This window comes from Corylus avellana, chromosome ca3 (assembly GCF_901000735.1).
Source record: "Corylus avellana chromosome ca3, CavTom2PMs-1.0".
Classification (NCBI taxonomy): domain Eukaryota; kingdom Viridiplantae; phylum Streptophyta; class Magnoliopsida; order Fagales; family Betulaceae; genus Corylus; species Corylus avellana.
In genome coordinates this window covers 20318444-20336677 of record NC_081543.1, presented here as the reverse complement: position 1 = coordinate 20336677, position 18234 = coordinate 20318444, and the positions used below count along the sequence as shown (strand labels likewise).

Genomic DNA, 18234 nt, shown 5'->3' with positions numbered 1-18234 from the left:
CGGAGTAGGGGTGTGGATACATATGCAGTTACTATTGTTAGTCAATTCTTGGAGGCTCCTAGCGTTTCATATTGAGAAGCTGTTACTTGTATTATTCGATATTTGAAATGAGTTCCTAGCCTTGGGATATTGTATAGACAAAATAAACATCTCCGAGTAGAAGGGTTTACTGATGCAGATTGGGCAGGTTCTCCCTTAGACAGACGATCTACTACAAGATATTATACAGTCTTGAGCGGTAATTTGCTAAGTTGGGAAAGTAAGAAACAGACAGTAGTGGCAAGGTCTAGTGCCGAAGTGAAATATAGGGCAATGTTGCAGACTGCCAGTGAGTTGATGTGGTTACAACATTTTTTCTAGGAAATTGGATTCCCAACACCTACTCCTATCCCGTTATTTTGTGATAACCAGGCAGCTATACACTTGCGCCTAATCCCCTTTTTCATGAAAGAACCAAGCATATTGATGTTGATTAACGATTTGCTATGGAGGCCAAATCATTCTCCTTTTCGGCGATTGCAGGCAAGACATAGTTGCGTTTGGAGAAAAGGAGAAAAGGGCTCGTTGGTTCCTTATATCTGAGTCTTCAATGCTCGGATTGGCTGGCGAACACAGTGGAGGGGGCGTCGCTGTCTCCAGGGAAGGAGGAATTTGCCAAATCCTTTAGGGAAAATGGGAATGCTTTGATGGTCCATAAGGGTTGCAACAAGGCCGGTCGTTTCTTAGTGGCCATTTGTCTTTGCTGAGGGTGGTCGGAGAGGGGCATTTGGTTCCCCAAGGGTCGTGAAGGTTGGGGCTGGCAACGCATCATGGGAGAGCTACGAAAAATTTTGGGGTTTTTCGCAGCAGAGGAGAAGCCAATGGTCTCTGGTGTCAACTCCGACAAGGGTTTTTCCTCAAGAGATCGTTCCTATGCGGCTGTGCTCTCCTCATCGACCGGTCTCGACTTGTGCCCTGTAGTGTCTTGGTGCGAGCTGGCGAAAGGCGATGAGGTGGCGAGATCACCTGTGAATTGCTTCGAGTTTAAGCTTGGTGCGCTGCTTAAGAAGAATGACACTGGGCTGGGTAGTGGTGGCCGATCTGGTCCACATGGCGGTGGCGATCGTTTTGGTCTCAGAGGCAGCGGCATTTCACGGTTGAAGGCGTTGAGGGTTTCTCTGGTGTGGAAGAAAATGTTGGAGAAGAATAGGTTGGATGTGGATCGGGTTTTTTCCAAATTGGGCTTGAGGCCCAAAGTTCCTCTTGGTTTTAGGCTGCGAGCTAGACGCCGGATAATATCTTTTACTGGGCCTCGTTTGGGATCCAGGCCCAAAATTTTGGGCATAGCTTCGGAGCCCTCTTCGAGTGTTGGACTTATTTCGAGTCAGCAAGTTCCCCAGGAGCATACTGGATAGGTTTCGGGTACTGAGATGGGTTTTGGGAATGCCTTGTCGGAGCTAATGGGTTCTACACTGCTGGTGAATGGTTCTACATCGCCGGTGACATCTGAAGTTGATGCGATGCCAATTTCTGACCCTAGGTTGCCAGTGGTTACTATTGCCGAGGTCACTGCTACAGCAATGAACATTTCTGCAACTTCAATGACTATTCCGATGAACACGAAGTGGGCCGAAGCTGATGCGATGCCTCTTTCTGATCCTGGGTCGCCGGTGGATACTGTCGCTAAGGTGCTGGTGGCTTCTACGGTTACCGTTGAAGTTTCTGGTAAGGCTGATCGGAAATCTTCTCCGGCGTAGGGCTTGCTCTGTCGGGGTTTTTTAGGTTCGAGTCCCGCTCCTCCTCTCTCGACTCTAGTTGCCAAGGACGTCTGTCCTGCTCCTCCTCAGCAACTAGGTACCTCTCCCTTTTGAACTGCTGGTTCTAGTGATTATTCCTATGGTGCGGCTGAGCTAGGTACGAGACTTTGCCTCTCTCATCCTGGTATGACAGATAGTCGAACACCTTTTTATTCTTCTATCTCCAAGTCTTAGCAGGGGTATACTCGGAGGGTGAAGAATAATATAGGTAAGCAGCTGAATAAGAACAAGAACCTGCTGGCTTTTGTGGCGGATACTCCGGTGGTTGAGGAGGAGGGCTATTCTGAGGGGGTGCTAGATGCGATGGAACTCGCCCACACCTTGGGATTAACTGTTGGGGATGACGAGAAAAAACTCGAGTCTTTTTTCTATCATTGAAGCGGATAGAGACCGTGATCCGGGGGTGTCTGTCTCCAATACTAAGGGGAAGAGGGAGCTTAAAAACTTAGAATTCTTCATTAATTTTGTGACTAGAGGATGTGGCTCTAGTAGGGTCAAAGGCAGGGTGTTTTAGTTTTGCCTTGTATTTTGGTTTCTTTTTTGGGTTTCTGTATGGCTGTGGCTCTATTGCTTGGGTTGGGTCTTCTCTGGGTTCTAGGGTGTATTTTTGGGCTTTTGTTTGGGTTACTTAGGTATACTTTCTTGTGTACTTAGAGGCGCATTGCGCTTTTTTGATATATATATATATATATATATTATGAGAGAGGAAGGCTACGTGAAAAATATGAACTTGCTTCCTCTGTTTCTCTCCCGTTTTTGCATGAAACCTCTTAACAGTCAATATCTTAGGTCTGATTTATCTCTAACATTTTTAAATTAGACATACAACCAAAATTGGTCCACTACACGACAACGGGGCTCAACAAAATATTTAAAGATAAACTAGGCAACACGCTATATTTAAAGATAAACTAGGCAACACACTGTATAGTCTGTAAGAAACAAAAATAGAGCAACATTTTTTCTCTTTTTTTTTTTTTTTTCGCTTCTTCTAAATGACCTGTTATTTAGGGAGACTGACTTCTTGTTTGTCTATAGCTGAATGACCTGTCGTTTGGGTCTTGACTAGACAACATGTCACAGACCGCTAAACTTCCTTGCCCACATTACCTCCTTCGTGCAACCACAACAGTCAAGCATGGAGAGTTTTGATTAGCACAGGTGTGCTGGCGGCAAAGACTCGCCCAAAACGTGTTAGACTCTGCTGAAGGATCTCGAATGTGAGTCTGTTGTGGCAACAAGTGCAGACCAAGTGTAGTTCTAAAAGCACCAATCTTAGTGGCACAAACATGAAATGAAATACAACTAAGTTGATTTTTTTTCTAGGGACCAGACTTGCTCTGATACCAAGTTGAAAGATGAAGAAAAGGATATTGCCTTATCCCTCGATGATACAAACTATTATGGAAAGATACTTATTGAAGATCACATAATAGGAATAAAATCAGGCAATCAAATCATGGAGAATCATATTTGGGATTCCAACTTTTGAAAGGATCATGTATTTAATGCACATTCCTTTGAAGTAAAAGTGATAAAACTAGCCCTCAAAAGTTGAAAACTTATTCAGTGATTTGTTTATAAAATGCCTCAAAATTTTACTTTCAAATGGTAATTTTAGAAAATATAAAATTCTAAATTTGATCTTTCAACTGAGGCCTCTATTTGGGAAAAAAGGGAGTAATGTGGGGCGGGGGGATTGCAACTTTGGTTGTCCTGATTCATTCTATTTTAGTTTTTACATAACGAAATCTTCTTCTTTGTTGTCTCTGTGCTGTTATCATGTTTGCACTGTTGATTCCTTCTCATCATCTTACTTCTCAATTCTTCCACTCGTATTTATTTTACTGCTGCACAGTTTCCCTGGTAAAACTAAAAGTAAACAACCATGCAGCATTATTTTGTACTCTCAATGGTGCTTCTGATAGACAGAAACATCACTTCACATAATGCATTATCTGTTGTATATGGCATCTGAATTTTTAATAAACTGCAGGTTCTGGAAGCAGACTCCTGGCTGGTAGTTTCTACCTAAACTCCATTACGATCTACCCTATAAAATCATGTGCAGGATTCAGCACAGAAAGTTGGCCTCTGAGTAATACCGGTATTGGACATTGTAATTATTCTTGGCTTGATGAACTGAGTGATGCATCATTAAACTCTTGATATTAATTCTAGGTTTGCTGACCTGTGCACTTGTTCCTTTTGTCATCGTACAGTAGCCATTTTATAAATGTTTGCATCCCTTTGGTAATACTCTTGTGCGACTCGGACAGCACCATAAATGCCTGCATTTTCCAAAGTCATGCACTCATTACATTTTTTAATGCTTGGATTAACATATAACATCAATAATTTCTTGGAGATAATACTATGTTTTACTAATGCATATTGTTAGACATTAAAGGTGAAATGTCAAATATTATATCAATGATGATATGATTTTATTTCCAATCATATATCAATTATTCAATCACTGTGCAGTTTGTCAATTCTGACAGTTCAAGTTCCCAATGCTCACAGCTTTATCTTGCAAATTGATTGAAATCATGCACTATAATCTTTCTGTGAGTCTGCATTTTAAAGATTTTTCTGTATAATAATATTGTGCATTTATACAATTGCAGTATACATCCTTTTGTTTCTGGTTTTGAACCTTCTTTTCTTTTTATTGTTTCTGATGAGATGTGAGATAGGTATACTGTTAGAGCTCATAACATCCTCTCTCACCACTCTCCTACAAAGATTGGAAAATCTAATATGAAAACCATCCTGACTGGGAGCTTTTTCCCCATTCATTTCTTTCAGTGCCCTAAACACCATGTTTATCCAACCAGCCACTGCCTTCAGAATCTATAGAAGAGAGTTGAATTCCATCCACATTTGGTTTCCACTTTTCTGGTTGATGATACAAGTCCTCATAGAACTGCACATTTCCTTCCTCAACCTCCTGCTCCTCTGTGAGAGTAACACCATTAGAAGTGAGAGATATAGAATGGCCCGGCAAATTCCTAGAAAGATTTTGAGTTCCAAAGCGGCCTAGCCTTTGACCTAATAAGAATGGAATAGAGTAGTAATATAACAAAGTGCTTGCAGATTTTTGAGACCGTATTGATCTCATTTTAAATTGAACAATAATCCAATTATTAGATCAGCAATCTCTTCCCATACTTTTATGGGTTGTGTATCATGTGATCATGTTATGTGCATTTCACCTACACTAGTGTTTTTCTATGGTTGAGATACGGGAGATTAGATTCTTTTCGCATTGCTTTTTGTTGTTTGAGATCTGAGGAGCAGGTATACTTCTCGGATATAGTCTGGTACATATTTGATAGTGTTAATTCATCACTTGTCCTAAAAGCTTAAGTTGATAGGAAGGGGTAAATTTAATCAACACTTTAACACTCCCCCTCACATGTGAACTCAAACTCTTTTTTAATAAGTAAGACCCATAACATGGAATATTTAATTGAAATTGAGGGTAAATGACGGAGTCATAGTTCGAACTATACCATGTTAATTCACCACTTGTCCTAAACATTTAAGCCGATAGGAGGAGATAAATTTAATCAACACTTTAATAAATAGGCTATTAACTGTATTTAAGAATCCAAAATACCATTTTTCTTTTCCTCTTTTAAACACGTCCGACACTTATTGGACACCCCTAAACATGGAACAGGCACACTTCTAGCCTTGGTGTGTATGACAGTATAAAGTGTAGACTATGAACATAATTGCAAGGATGGACATTGTAAGGCTTTATGACATGGAATTGACCCTTTCAGGGTGAATAATGTTCTTTTTCAATGAATAAACTAGATGTCCATGCTTGATTCATATTCTAACCATATCTGTGTCTTATTTCTTTAGGATACATTGTGTCAACACATTTTTATCCTGTTTTTACATGCCATGATTTGTAATGAGCACTATGGTTTTGTTGTCCCCAAGTATTAATGAATTACTATGTCATTGATTTGAGCAATATTTTACTTTATATATTTTTGAATTTTGAGCAGGTCTGAGATATGATCGTGAGTGGATTCTTAAAAGCTTAACTGGTGAAATTCTTACCCAAAAGAAGGTGAACTTTTCTCTTTAAATGGATAAATTGTTATGTAGATAGTAGTGTTGGTCTTAAAGCATGTTAAAGGCAAATGGCAACCTCCAGGTGCCAAGTCCTTGTGTTGTTTGAGGCATGACATGCTAAAAAGGTCGATCTCTCAAGTGAATTAAGATGTCAATTTGTAAACATAGGACTCAAATTACAAAATAAATAGAAAATTATTTTTCTGACAAACAGTGAAGTGTCTTTAATATTTAAAAAGGTCAGAGTGAAATGTCTTTATAATTTTAAAAATGTCAATATTTTATTCAACATCTTTTAAAAAGTACAAACTTGTTTAACTTTATCAAAATATCTTAGCACCTAAGTATTCTTAAAAATGTTGATATTTTAAGCCACCATTGAAGTGGACTGTCATTTTGTTAATAAATTTGCCAATTGATCTTCCAACTTCACCTAAGGAGTAACGGTCTCTTCATTGACTAACTTGTTACAAACAAAATGACAGTCCACTTCAATATGATTAGTATGTTCATGAAAAAATGGACTAGTGGCTTTGTTGATTACTCCCTAATTATCACAGAAATTGTGTCATAGGTGCTGCTACTTTAAAACCAATTTCTTGAAGAAAGTTTCTCAACTAATAAACTCACAAGTTGTGTGAGACATTGCTCCGTACTCAGCTTCTACACTAAACCTGGCAACCACTATTGGCTTCTTACTTTTCCAAGTTACTAAATTACCTCCCAGAAAGGTACAGTTAACTTGTGGCGGACCTTCAATGCTTAGGTATCCATTAGCTTTATATAATAATCCGCGTCTTGGTGATCCTTTTAGATATCTAAGAATATGTTGAACTGCAACCAAATTTGGCATTCTTGGCTTCCAAGACATTGACTAGAGCCATTCTTTTATACATTTTTTGATGCTCAAGAGGCTCTACTTGACCAATCATCAGTTTTTGATTTGGATCCATTGCCTTATCAACTAGTTTAGACTCCAAGAATCTTTTATCTTGCAAAAGGTCTAAAGTATACTTTCATTGCGATAAACCGATACCACTAGCTTCTTCTTCGTCAATGGATCGGATCCCGCTCCAACGTGCTTTGATACTAAGTTGAGAAAATAAATGGTGGGTTAATTTTCACATAGGATGCCACACTTTCGTTTTTTATTATAGAGGAGATTACACTTCAAGATTAACACGAAGTATATCAATAAGATACATTTTGTCACCGCTTCTAAACAAGATAGACTACTAAAACAGTCAAATAAGATTAAACTACTATTCTAACAAAGAAGAATAACAAAACAAATATTTTTTAAGTAGAAGACTTCCAATTTAATTGAAGTAAAAAGAAAAAAGTTACTTATAATTTATATATGTTTTAGAGTAGGAAAAGGTGAGTAATTTCCATGTGGCGGGTTTGTTTGCTTGTTGGTGGTCGGGAGGTCGTTCTCGAAGTGTTGTTGTGTGGAAAATCGTTCCTCAATGCCTCTTGTGGTGTTTATGGTTAGAAAGGAATGCGAGATGTTTTGAAGATTCTGAGAGATCCTTGGAGGAGCTCACGGCCTTCTTCTTTTACACTCTTTTCACTTGGACAGCAACGTGGCTCGCTCCTTTAGTAATTAGCTATGTTGATTTCCTTGTTCTTTCCTCTTCTTCTAATTAGGCAGTGCTCTTGTATACTCCATGTGTACTAGGGTTAGGCCTTTTTGCGCTTTTGATAGATAAACATTACTTATCAAAAAAAAAAAAATCTCCATGAGATTTTTTTTTTTTTTTTTTTTATAAATAATTAACATATCATTAAAAGCGTATTATGTACACAAAAGAAACCACTTAGCTCGTAGCATCAAAAAGAATAAGAAAATCATGATAACGAATTACCAAAGGAGAAACAAAAGCAGATGTCCAAAGATGTAGGGTGTTGAAAAATAAAGACTTAATCTCTTCTAAAGTCCCATCATGGTCCTCAAAATTTGCATTTCCTTTCCCTCCATAGACACCACAAAAGGCACGAAGGCTCCATCTTCCACGCAACAACACTCGAAGTGATGCCAACAGTCTACCAACAAGGATACAAGTCGACTACTCGTCTATGCATAACCTAAAACAACCCAAATCGACTGAAGAAAACATTGCAAAATGAACAAACAACCTTACAACTACTCGTCTTTCTTTTTACACATGCAACACCTTTCGGCCACAATGACATGCCACTTTTAGAGATTGTACATAGTAGGGATATTTCTTAGGGCCACCGACCAAGCAAAAAATGCTACCCTCAATGGAACCTTAGTCCACCAAACACACTTCCAAGGGAAACGAAAGCCATCATTACAACCCATAACACAGTAAATAAATTTAACACCAAACAAACCCTCTTTTGGAAGGCACCCAGTGCAACTTGTCCTTACCTTCCTGTATCACTCTCACTAAATACAACACCTTGAAAAACGAGGCAAATGTATTCACCTTCCAATCATGAGCCACTCTAGAAAAGTTTACATTGCACTGAATAGAACTTTCACAAAGTTCCACATAAACTGCAACAAAAGCATCCTTTGCGCAAGCAATACCAAATAAATCTGGAAAGGTGTTCTTAAAAGCCATATCTCCATGCCATAGATCATTCCAAAATCTAACATTAAAGCAATCTTCCCACCTCAAATCTAGTATGACTTGAAAACTTCCCCCCAAGCTCTCTTAATATTCTTCCATAACCCCCACCCCATACACCTCAACAGGCTCACTAGAACAACACCCTCCCCATGATCTTTCATATTTAGAGTCTACCACCATTCTCCACCGAGCCTTTCTCTCAAGCCCATAGTGCCAACACCATTTGCCTTAGAAAGCATGACATCTTGAAAATAAATACCATTAACATAGTCCAGAGGATTTTAACGTCGAAAAAGAAAAGATTTGTTGGGGGGGAGGAAGTATTTGTAATGGATAAAGAGTCAAAGAAGAACTGACAAAAAAAAAATTCTTTTAGTGCAAAGAGAGATATGGATGTCCCCAAAAAAAATGAAAGACCACTTGTTCTGTGTTCTTGGTGTGGACAGAGGGAGAGACTAAAAAACTGAAAGAAGAAAAAGAAAAAAACAAGAGGTAGTTTCCTGGTTGTGGTTCTAACAAGATGGGCTCCTGAAGCTTCAGTCTTTGATACGGTTTTCGGCTAATTGTTTCTGCCTTTTGCTTATTTGATCAAACCCATTCAGCCCCACTTTCTGATATACCTTAGTTTATTTTGTTGCCCCAGACCTTTTATATTACTTAAGACAAAACAAAAGAAACAAGTGAACAAAATTGTCCTCCTATTAAAAGTCTAAACAGCCATTTCTTTAAGGGGACTATTTTGTCCAGCTGCAAATGTAGGGAATTTACAGTGGCACTTTCCTCAAGCGCCTAACACTTCTCGCAAGGTGCTCAGCTAAGTGCCAAAGGCGAATACCTCACTTAAAGGTACCTGGCCGAGAAGCTTTTGAGCATTGCCCTGGCAAGGTGCCTAGGCAAGCACTAGGCTTGCCTTTGACAATACTATTATAAATTTCTTTGATCTTTCAACTGGACTTATAAGTCTCGTTTGCAAGGATAATATTTATGTCAAAATCATCCAACTAGCCAATGATCCTTTGATTCTTAACTTGCTTAAAACGCCTTCAATTTAATTGCTGAGAACAAGTGTGTTTACCCTCTAATAGTGTAGGTATGTGCTAGGAGTTTATTAGGAGGTTAGGTTCTTGCAGTGTTGATCACTATTTTGTCATTGCAGGCTAGTGAATCGACAAAATGAAATGACATATTTCCCCAATTTCTTATACTGCATTTATGATAAAGTCTACCTGTTCCTTCAACCAGTTGCCTTTTTTTTTGCCATGTTTATTGTGCCATATCTATTACACTTCAGCTCATGGATGGGCTGTCCATAACGTTTTTTTGCTGATTCAACTTATCAGCAAAGCACTGATGACCTAGTTTTAGAGTAAAGGTCTTATTTTTATTTGATATTGTGTTCAGGATGGAAGTTTGTTTTCCAACGACTTTTTACTATTTTGGAGTATCTAATAGCCATACTCTTATCCATGTCATGTTATGTCAACATGGCTCTGTGAAGTTCAAGTTAAAGGGATGTGCATAACATAGATGATTCAATTATGTACATAAGTGTTATGTGGGAGTATTTTTCGGTTGACATATTGATTATGTAAATAAGTAGATCTTCTGTCTTCATTGTTGGATATTCAGATTCAGTTTTTATCTGTATGACTTGGTTTTGTAGGTTCCAGAAATGTGCCTTATAGGTACTTCTATTGACCTTCATCAAGGAATACTATTTGTAGAATCTCCACGTTGCAAAGAGAGGCTGCAGATCAGCCTTGAGTCAGAATCGTATAATGGTAGTGGAGAAGAAATTTGTATTCGTGGCCAGAGGTGAGATATAATACACTTGCTAGTTATATTTGCTAATTACTTGTTCTTTTGCTTGGCTAGCAAAGAAAGATGAAATCTTTATGTGTAATACACAACGATAGAATGGGATATCGATTGGTTGCACTACCACATACTAGCTAGGTTAAGGATCATAACTTGAGCAACAAAAATGTCAATGAGGATGACAACAACAATGAATATAACACTGCTATGTAACTATCAGAGAAGAAAAAAAGTTGGCAACAAACTTCACATCACGATCGGTGATATGCCAGGCATCTTGGAGTCAACTTGGGTCAACATGAAAAGCTTGGTCACTTTTTTGGTATCTGGTCCACTGCAACTTGTTAGAATACATGATATGATTCTGTTAGAAGCGTTATTTGGGTTTGTGAGTCATTAGGGTTTAGTCTATATATTGTGATGCGTTGTATTAGGTTTATTAAGCTTAATAACAAGAAGAGGCAGCAGCCTCCTTTCCTGTCCTACAAATCTTAACAGATTCCATATTAGGTATATATTCCTTATAGGATACCTTCTAGGATTCATTCTAATCAGGTTTGATATCATACTTATCTTTATCTTTATCTACCTCAATTATCCCATAAATATCATTAAGGAATAAAAACATATTGTAGCCATATCGGCCTCTTCCCTAGTGATAGATGTAGGTTTCTAACACCAAACCACCCGAAAATCTTTGTTTCCATGCTGTCTATTTCCTCTACTATTTTCTTTCATTTTCCATTTCATTACTAACTTCTTCACAACTTCCAATTCTGTGAAATATAAAGATTTAAGTTACTTAACCAAGACGTGGTTTATTATCGATTTATATATTTGACCACATTATACAAGAAAGGGTTTGTTTTATTTCCCATGCAATAAAAAATGCATTCGCCTTATTTCTTGGACGCCAAATTAATGGTTCGTGTTGCCAGATGTACCTAAACTCATTAACTTCTTGTCTTTTACAAGAATGGTGATGTTTTTCGGATAATACTAGGCAGATGAAAGGCATCTTGAGTTAGCAATTTTAAACAGTTTGCTTCATGAACAATGTTGTAATGTCTAACACGTTTAAAATAACAATTCTCAAAACTGTGGAAGAATCATTTTATATCCAAACTATCAAATGAAATGGGAAATGCCTTTTATTCTCTATACGTTATCTTCATTGTATTAAACTCTCAAAGTTGCAATTAAATTGTCATTTGTTGGGTAGATATGAAGGCCAGGGTTACAACAATGAAGTCAATAGTTGGTTTAGCCATGCACTCGGGCAACCTTGCTGTTTGTTGCGGTGTTCGATGTCCACCAGTTATTATTTGAATAAGAGCGGAAGTGTGGGAATGTGTAGAGATGGGCAGAGCAGATTGAATTTTTCCAATGAAGCTCAGTTCTTATTAATATCCAAGGAGAGCGTATCTGACCTAAATAACAGAATAAGTTCAAGTATGTTCTCGTACCGTATTCAGTTTTGTATGAGTTAATGAAGCTTGTTAATTTTCAGTTGTTTTGAAAATGCTTCTGTATTTTTTTTTTTTTTTTCCTTTTTTGCTACATCGACAATACTTAGGAATTACTTGAGGGTGTGTTTATTTTTGGACCTTCCCTTTGCAATATATAGTCATTCAATTAAAAAAACATTGGACCTTGACCTTTATAGAGCGTCAAGTTGCTTAACAAAAATGAAAAGTTATACCAAGTAACTTGGTCTATGGTTAGGACACTGCCAAGAGGTGTAATCGAGGTCTTGTTTTAGTCAGAAGTTGGCTTACCGAAAAACATTGGAACAAGCTCTACATTAACCTCAGGCACAGTGTTCCTTTAGAATAAATAAAATAAAAGAATACTACAGATTCAAGCCATTTCTTTCTCATAGCTGGACTCTTTTTTGCCCCTTTGGCTATCATTCTAACTTTTGTATCATTCGGTGTTTTGAGAATATTTTTGAATCATAAAATATATGCAAAGTATTAATTGATGGTAGCAGATGCAAAGAAGGGTTCTTCCGGAGTGCCAGTTGAAGTCAGTCCAATGAGATTTCGGCCTAACCTTGTCATATCTGGAGGCGAACCTTATGCAGAAGATGGATGGAGAAATCTTAAAATTGGGGATAACTATTTTACAGTAAGTTCTTTAAACTTTGAATGGGAATGATTAGAGCTTCTATTCATGTCAAACACAAAAGAACAAGCTATGGCTAATTCCTGACACTAACAAAACTTTAGCCTCGTGATGTTGTACAGTTTTACAGATGTAATGAAAAATTTCCATAACCATAGTCACTTATGTAATGCTTGCTGCATACATCATCACAAAGTACTTGCATGCATCCCTTTCCACTACTATTGTAGATTTAGTGGTATTTTACCATACCTTTTTTCTCTTTATAATGTCTGTTGCATAAATCACTGCAAAATGATGCAATTCAGTCTTGCCTTCGTTATTAAAAATTGATGCAAACCTTATAATTTTATTTGTGGCTAATGTTTTGTCCAGATTTTGTTATCCTTCTAGTAGATGTGTGGACGAAAATATGGGAGATGTGAATAATCTTCTTGTATTGGTTTTGAGATGCATCGAGAATAGGAAACTAAAGTTTTTTGTTAATATACATCTTTCATTGCCATGTATATCCATAATAGTTGCATGAAAGATGTATATTAACAAAATAGTTTTTTGTTATGATGCCAAAATAGTTGCATTTAATATCATATATACTTGAGCCCAGAAAGGTCTGTGAATCATTGCACTTTTCCAGATCAACTTTTCACGGGTCATCTCTGCTTTCTTTCTCAGTCGCTGGGTGGATGCAACCGTTGCCAGATGATCAATCTTGTGAACAAAGCTGGGCAAGTGAAGAAGTCAAATGAACCTTTGGCTACTTTAGCATCATATAGGAGAGTGAAGGTTCGCCAAACTAGACTCCTTTGAATTTTGTTTCTTTGTTGGTTGATTTCTGTTCTGAGTGCATATATATAACACTAAAAGTTACATGAAACCAGGGGCAGATTTTATTTGGGTTACTACTGAGATATGAGATTGGTGATGGAGTAGAGCAGGAACCTGAGTCGTTGCTTCAAGTAGGACAAAAAATACATCCAAATTCTTTTTAGCTTCGAGGAATGAGTTCACACACTTGCCTGCGCCATCTGGAGAACGGAGTTGGCGATCTGTTTCTGGAACTTTAGATGAGCATTCACATTTATTCGTAATTCATACAAATAAATCTCTCAGAATCAAGGTATACTGATAATTGCGTTGCAACATCTGAAAACGGATCAATAGGTTACTTGTCCTCTACACTAGTATTCAAAAAACACTGGTACATTCTAAGCAAGTCAGAAAAGGAGTAATACATGATTCTTTGAAATTTCATAGTGCTAGAGCGACTATAGGGTCATAAATTTTGTAGCTTCTTTATTTTTATTTCTGATGATGCTGTATGAAAGAATTGATGGAAACCATCACATCGTCATTTTATGTTTCCGTTGTATAATATTTTAACATTGGTATTAGAGTCGGCTCTTGTGTATTTATTTTTAAAAATAGTGGTTCTTGTATTACATCTATTTTCTACCTCAGTCTGATATCTTGTTTTTCTTTGGAATCGACAATACATAATTAAGCAGGTAGAACTTGATCTTCTATAAATAGTTATAAGTTTTACCAGCACAGAAGGCTGAAATATTAGTTGATAATAAAAGAAAGACTCGCAATATTGAATGTATTCTATTCAGAAATAAAAGGTTGACCCACTCATGCCTCTTGACCAAGGACTTTGACTTCTTCTCTCCCGAGGCTAATGTACGTTCTGACTTTATCGTCATAGATATTGACTAGAACCCATTCAGATAATTAGTCCTTAATACAAAGTCTATATAGAGAAAGAGGGAGAGGTCAGTTGTTCTGTTTACAATAACAAAATTTGATGGTAACAGCTAGCTGATCATGTGTTAATTTCGGTTACCCTTGTGCTAGAGCGACTTCTCATTCCTTGTATTCTTCTAACACCCTTAAGAACAATATGTCTGCAATCAACTAAGCAAAATAATAGTGCTCTAGGAGTGTAAGATCAGCTCAGCTGCTCGTGAACTACACTGTTAAATTCGATTAGGTTTCAGTTTGACAAATGAGGTGTTAGTTGAACATATGTTTGAATATCAAACGAGACATACTTGTATAAACTCTATTTTTACAACAAAAATAAAATAAATAAATAAATAAAAATTGTTATTTTTGTAATAAGAACATCGTAAGGGAATTCTGTTCTTGATATGAAATATAAAACTTGAATTATTGTTGTGAGTTTAGTTTTAGAAATTTGTGTACATGAGTGTGTATAAGTATGCATGGATATATATGTGTGTGCTCGTGCGAGTTTGTGTATGTGCATAATGAATTTATATACATATAAACTAGACATTAGATTATTTAATATTCAAGTAAATTTATTTAATTAACTCAAATGATTAAATTTTAACAATACTTAGTTAACTAATGACTAGTATGGATATATGAAAAGATTAAACAATCATGAAATTTGCTTTATTCTAGCTGAAGTACAGGAGTGATGAAGATAGTTTCATTTCGAATAGCCATCGCCATCTTTTTTGTTGTTAATCTTCGTAACATGAAATGTTAGGTTGGATAACCACAAATTGGTCTCGTAGACTTTTTTATCCAAAAAAAAAAAAAAACACCCTTCCACATAAAACGCAGAAAGAAAGGTTGCAATTTTGTAGTCAATAACTTACGTAAAAATCAGCTAGGAAAGCCTTGGGTTTAGTGAGCTGTATGACACGTTTTTTTATTTGCAAAAAGCAATTTCCAACAAAACATTGGAAGACAGTTGGACCATCCAGAACTAACATTTTTGAAACATCGCTAGTGAATTTACCCAACTCCAAATGATATTATTGTTGTCACCAAGGAACGACATCATTGTCATTGTCATGAGACAACCACAATTATTTGATCATGATTACGTCAAAAATGCATTTACCATAGAATAAGAATATGCAATAAGTGTTATCCAGTCCCAATAAATAAACGTCAACCCTATGTGCCTCCTCCATGTACAGTACAATAAGTGCCATTTTCCAGGCAGCAACTCCACCCAATTCTGCATGTTCAGAACAGTAGAGTAAGATAAGTTCCAACAAGCTACACCAATGACTAATACAACAGACTCTACAATAATATGGACGGTCCAATTCAACGGGCACCAATAGTGATGTTTCGATTTCATTACTCCAATTGACTGCTTGCATAGAGCAAACATTGTTCAACATAGAGCATCGGAAATCCAAGTTGCAGTAGCCAAACAATAGAAACAAGAATAAACACTGAAATGAAGGAAAAAGCCAAGAGGTCACTGAACAACACACATACAAGGATAATTTGAGGCAAAAATTTAAAATAATAATAATAATATTTCGAAACAGGGAAATTTTAGATATGGCTACCTTTCAATATATATATTAAAACTGGTTATCAGTTTTAAACATCAAAATTGAAAGAAAAATACCAAAATTAGGCCTACACATAAAATTAGCAAGCACATAATGATCTCAATGCACAAGGGTAAGCAAATCTCTCCAGTTCATTTCAAACAAGAACGAGACAGAACATATCAACAACACAACTGGGAAACACCACATGTTAAAACCCACATAATGGAAACACTCAAATTAGTAGAAATCCTAAATAATGACTGGAACTCATGGAAGATGATGTATCAAAAAGCAGCACAAGTCACCAGAGAATGAAATTAGGTAAATCAAATCCTAATTAGAATGCTATAATACCATAGTATCAATGAAAAGTTCTAGCTCCCTAGCTTGCAAATCTGAAAACAGAGCCTTCCCTTACCAGCAAACCCAACACAACTTCAATACCTGAAAAAGCATTAGGTCACATGCAAGTTGATACAACCTTGCCTCTAATTGCGTATTCTGCATTTCGCTTTTATTTTTTTCTTTTCGTCCATTTGTTTTTCTTGAATTAAACCCATACCAAGTAGCAAAAGGTTAGCTCCTTGCAGAGACAATTGTTATATGGTTTAGTTGCAAACATACAGACAAAATATATATAGGATTAATCTAACTATTTTTCTTTTACTAGCTGCCTTTGTGTTTCTGGTTATGTTTCTCTTTGGGTTTACGTTCACCTATATCTGGTATATACTAGGGTCCAGATCCCATGCCCATATTGTAATTAAGGTATATATGCTCCATTTAGTTAAATATAGGGAAACCTTTTAGTTTACAAGAGCTGCTGGACCAAAGAAAAAAGTGAAAATAGCTAAATTTAACTAAAAAGCTAGTTTAACCTTGTTGCTGGAGATGCTCTCAAATGTAACACAAAGTAAAACCCTCATAATGGTTATAATATTTCTCCATTATGTGCGACCCTGGTGATAAAAAAATCCTTTGAAATCTTTAGTTTAATGGATATAAGGAGAATGCCCACATGACCTGGTCCATTATATTGTGAAGCATGTGAGAAAGAAAATAACGGAAAAAGAGAGACAAACATCTTCTGGCACAAAGCTCTGTAAAAGACGTAAATGGTCAAGTAGCGAGCAATTAAACCTAGCACATTCACATATTTGTAATATTATAACCAACATAGATACAAACAGACACCCTTAAATGTGAACTTCTCAATGATAAGTAGGGCCAAGAGTAAGCAAGGCAATGCAAGCAAATAATGGCGGAAGGTATCTTGGTCTTTATCATAGCACCAAAGAAACAACCTTGTGGCACCTCATGTAACAAACAATTGAAAACAAGCTCCCCAAGAATATTCATGATGGCATTATAAAGAGAGAAAGTTAATAAAAATATCCATGTAGTGGGCAAGGGAAAGAAAAGCAAAGAGTTCTTGCATCTTCAAAGAAATACCCATACATCAATTTCAAAATATTAAAGCTATGGAACGTTGTTTTTTCATCGAAGCTAAAACCTTTTGCCTTTCGGCGAAGGATGGGTATCCTGATTTTCGTCTGGAGGACAAAAGGAAAGGGTTTGTTGGGGTTATTTTTGTGAGTCAACCAGCATCTTCTTGGTTGGTGGATACGATGGAGGCGGCAAGTCTATCGGTGAAGGAGGATATAGCCAAGTCTTATCGTGAGGGTGAGAAGGCGTTGATGGTTCATGGGGGTGGTAATAAGGCAGGAAGGTTCTTGGAGGTGGGCATTTATGTTGAGGGTGGATGCGAAGGAGTCATATGGATACCAGAAGGCCGGAACGGTCGAGGATGGCGGCGGTTTGCAGGTGAGTTGCTTCAGTTGATAACGACAAAGGAGAAAGGGTTAGCTTCGGAGGTTCCTAAGGCACCCTCTTCAGCGGGGTTGTTTACTTGGCGGTCGTTTGCTGATGTGAAACGAGCCGTGTCAGGCGTAGAGGTGAGAAAACCGAAGCCCGTGACCTCATGTTTCCTCGATGTGCTTCCTACTTCGGACGGTCTTGGGAAGGGATGCAGTGGAGATGAGATGCGTATGGCGGTGGATTGCTATGAGTTAGAGAAGCCGGTGACAATAATCCAGCAGAGATTGCCGAAGAAGAAGAAGAAGAAGAAGGGCGTCTCATTGGCGGCGGCTACAGCAGGGTTGAGAAGGAAGAAGATGAAGGGCCTTTTTGTCAAGTGCTAGCTAAAGAAGTTCCTAGGTTTTTTTTCATGTGGAGCTGGACCAGATCCTTCATGGCTGCCTGAACGCCTGATGGAAGAAATGCAAGTGAAGCCCAAAGGTAATTAGCACAACGTCGATGGTTTAGGAAACACGGGTTTGGATCCGTTTCTGGATCCAGTTCTGAGTCCAGTTCTGGATCCGGTTCTGAATCCGGTTCTGGACTCGATTATGGATCCGGTTTTTTATCCAGTCTCGATTATGGAGTTGGAACCGGAAATTG

The 18234-nt window shown here is 37.4% G+C and overlaps 2 protein-coding genes across 11 annotated transcripts in view; one reads left to right on the top strand and one right to left on the bottom strand.

Annotated features, from left to right (window-relative positions):
* LOC132175743 (molybdenum cofactor sulfurase) overlaps positions 1-13886 on the top strand; it is a 112194-nt gene extending 98308 nt beyond the window's left edge. For 4 of the 9 annotated variants that reach the window (XM_059587775.1, XM_059587776.1, XM_059587774.1 and 1 more), the window contains 7 exons: positions 3793-3915; positions 5825-5889; positions 10161-10312; positions 11538-11767; positions 12309-12445; positions 13118-13228; positions 13324-13886. In XM_059587775.1, coding sequence (XP_059443758.1) covers positions 3793-3915; positions 5825-5889; positions 10161-10312; positions 11538-11767; positions 12309-12445; positions 13118-13228; positions 13324-13434 — 929 coding nt within the window. In that variant the 3' untranslated portion in view covers positions 13435-13886. Of the gene's footprint in view, positions 1-3792; positions 3916-5824; positions 5890-10160; positions 10313-11537; positions 11768-12289; positions 12446-13079; positions 13229-13323 lie in introns of those variants that run through there. The other 5 variants (XM_059587778.1, XM_059587773.1, XR_009439457.1 and 2 more) reach the window with 4 other exon arrangements.
* Positions 13887-15213: 1327 nt separating this feature from the next.
* LOC132173391 (peptidyl-tRNA hydrolase, mitochondrial) overlaps positions 15214-18234 on the bottom strand; it is a 28560-nt gene continuing 25539 nt past the window's right edge. The window contains exon 9 of one of the 2 annotated variants that reach the window (XM_059584887.1): positions 15214-15443. In XM_059584887.1, the coding sequence (XP_059440870.1) occupies positions 15303-15443 (141 nt within the window). In that variant the 3' untranslated portion in view covers positions 15214-15302. The remainder of the gene's footprint in view (positions 15444-18234) is intronic. The other variant, XM_059584888.1, reaches the window with a different exon arrangement.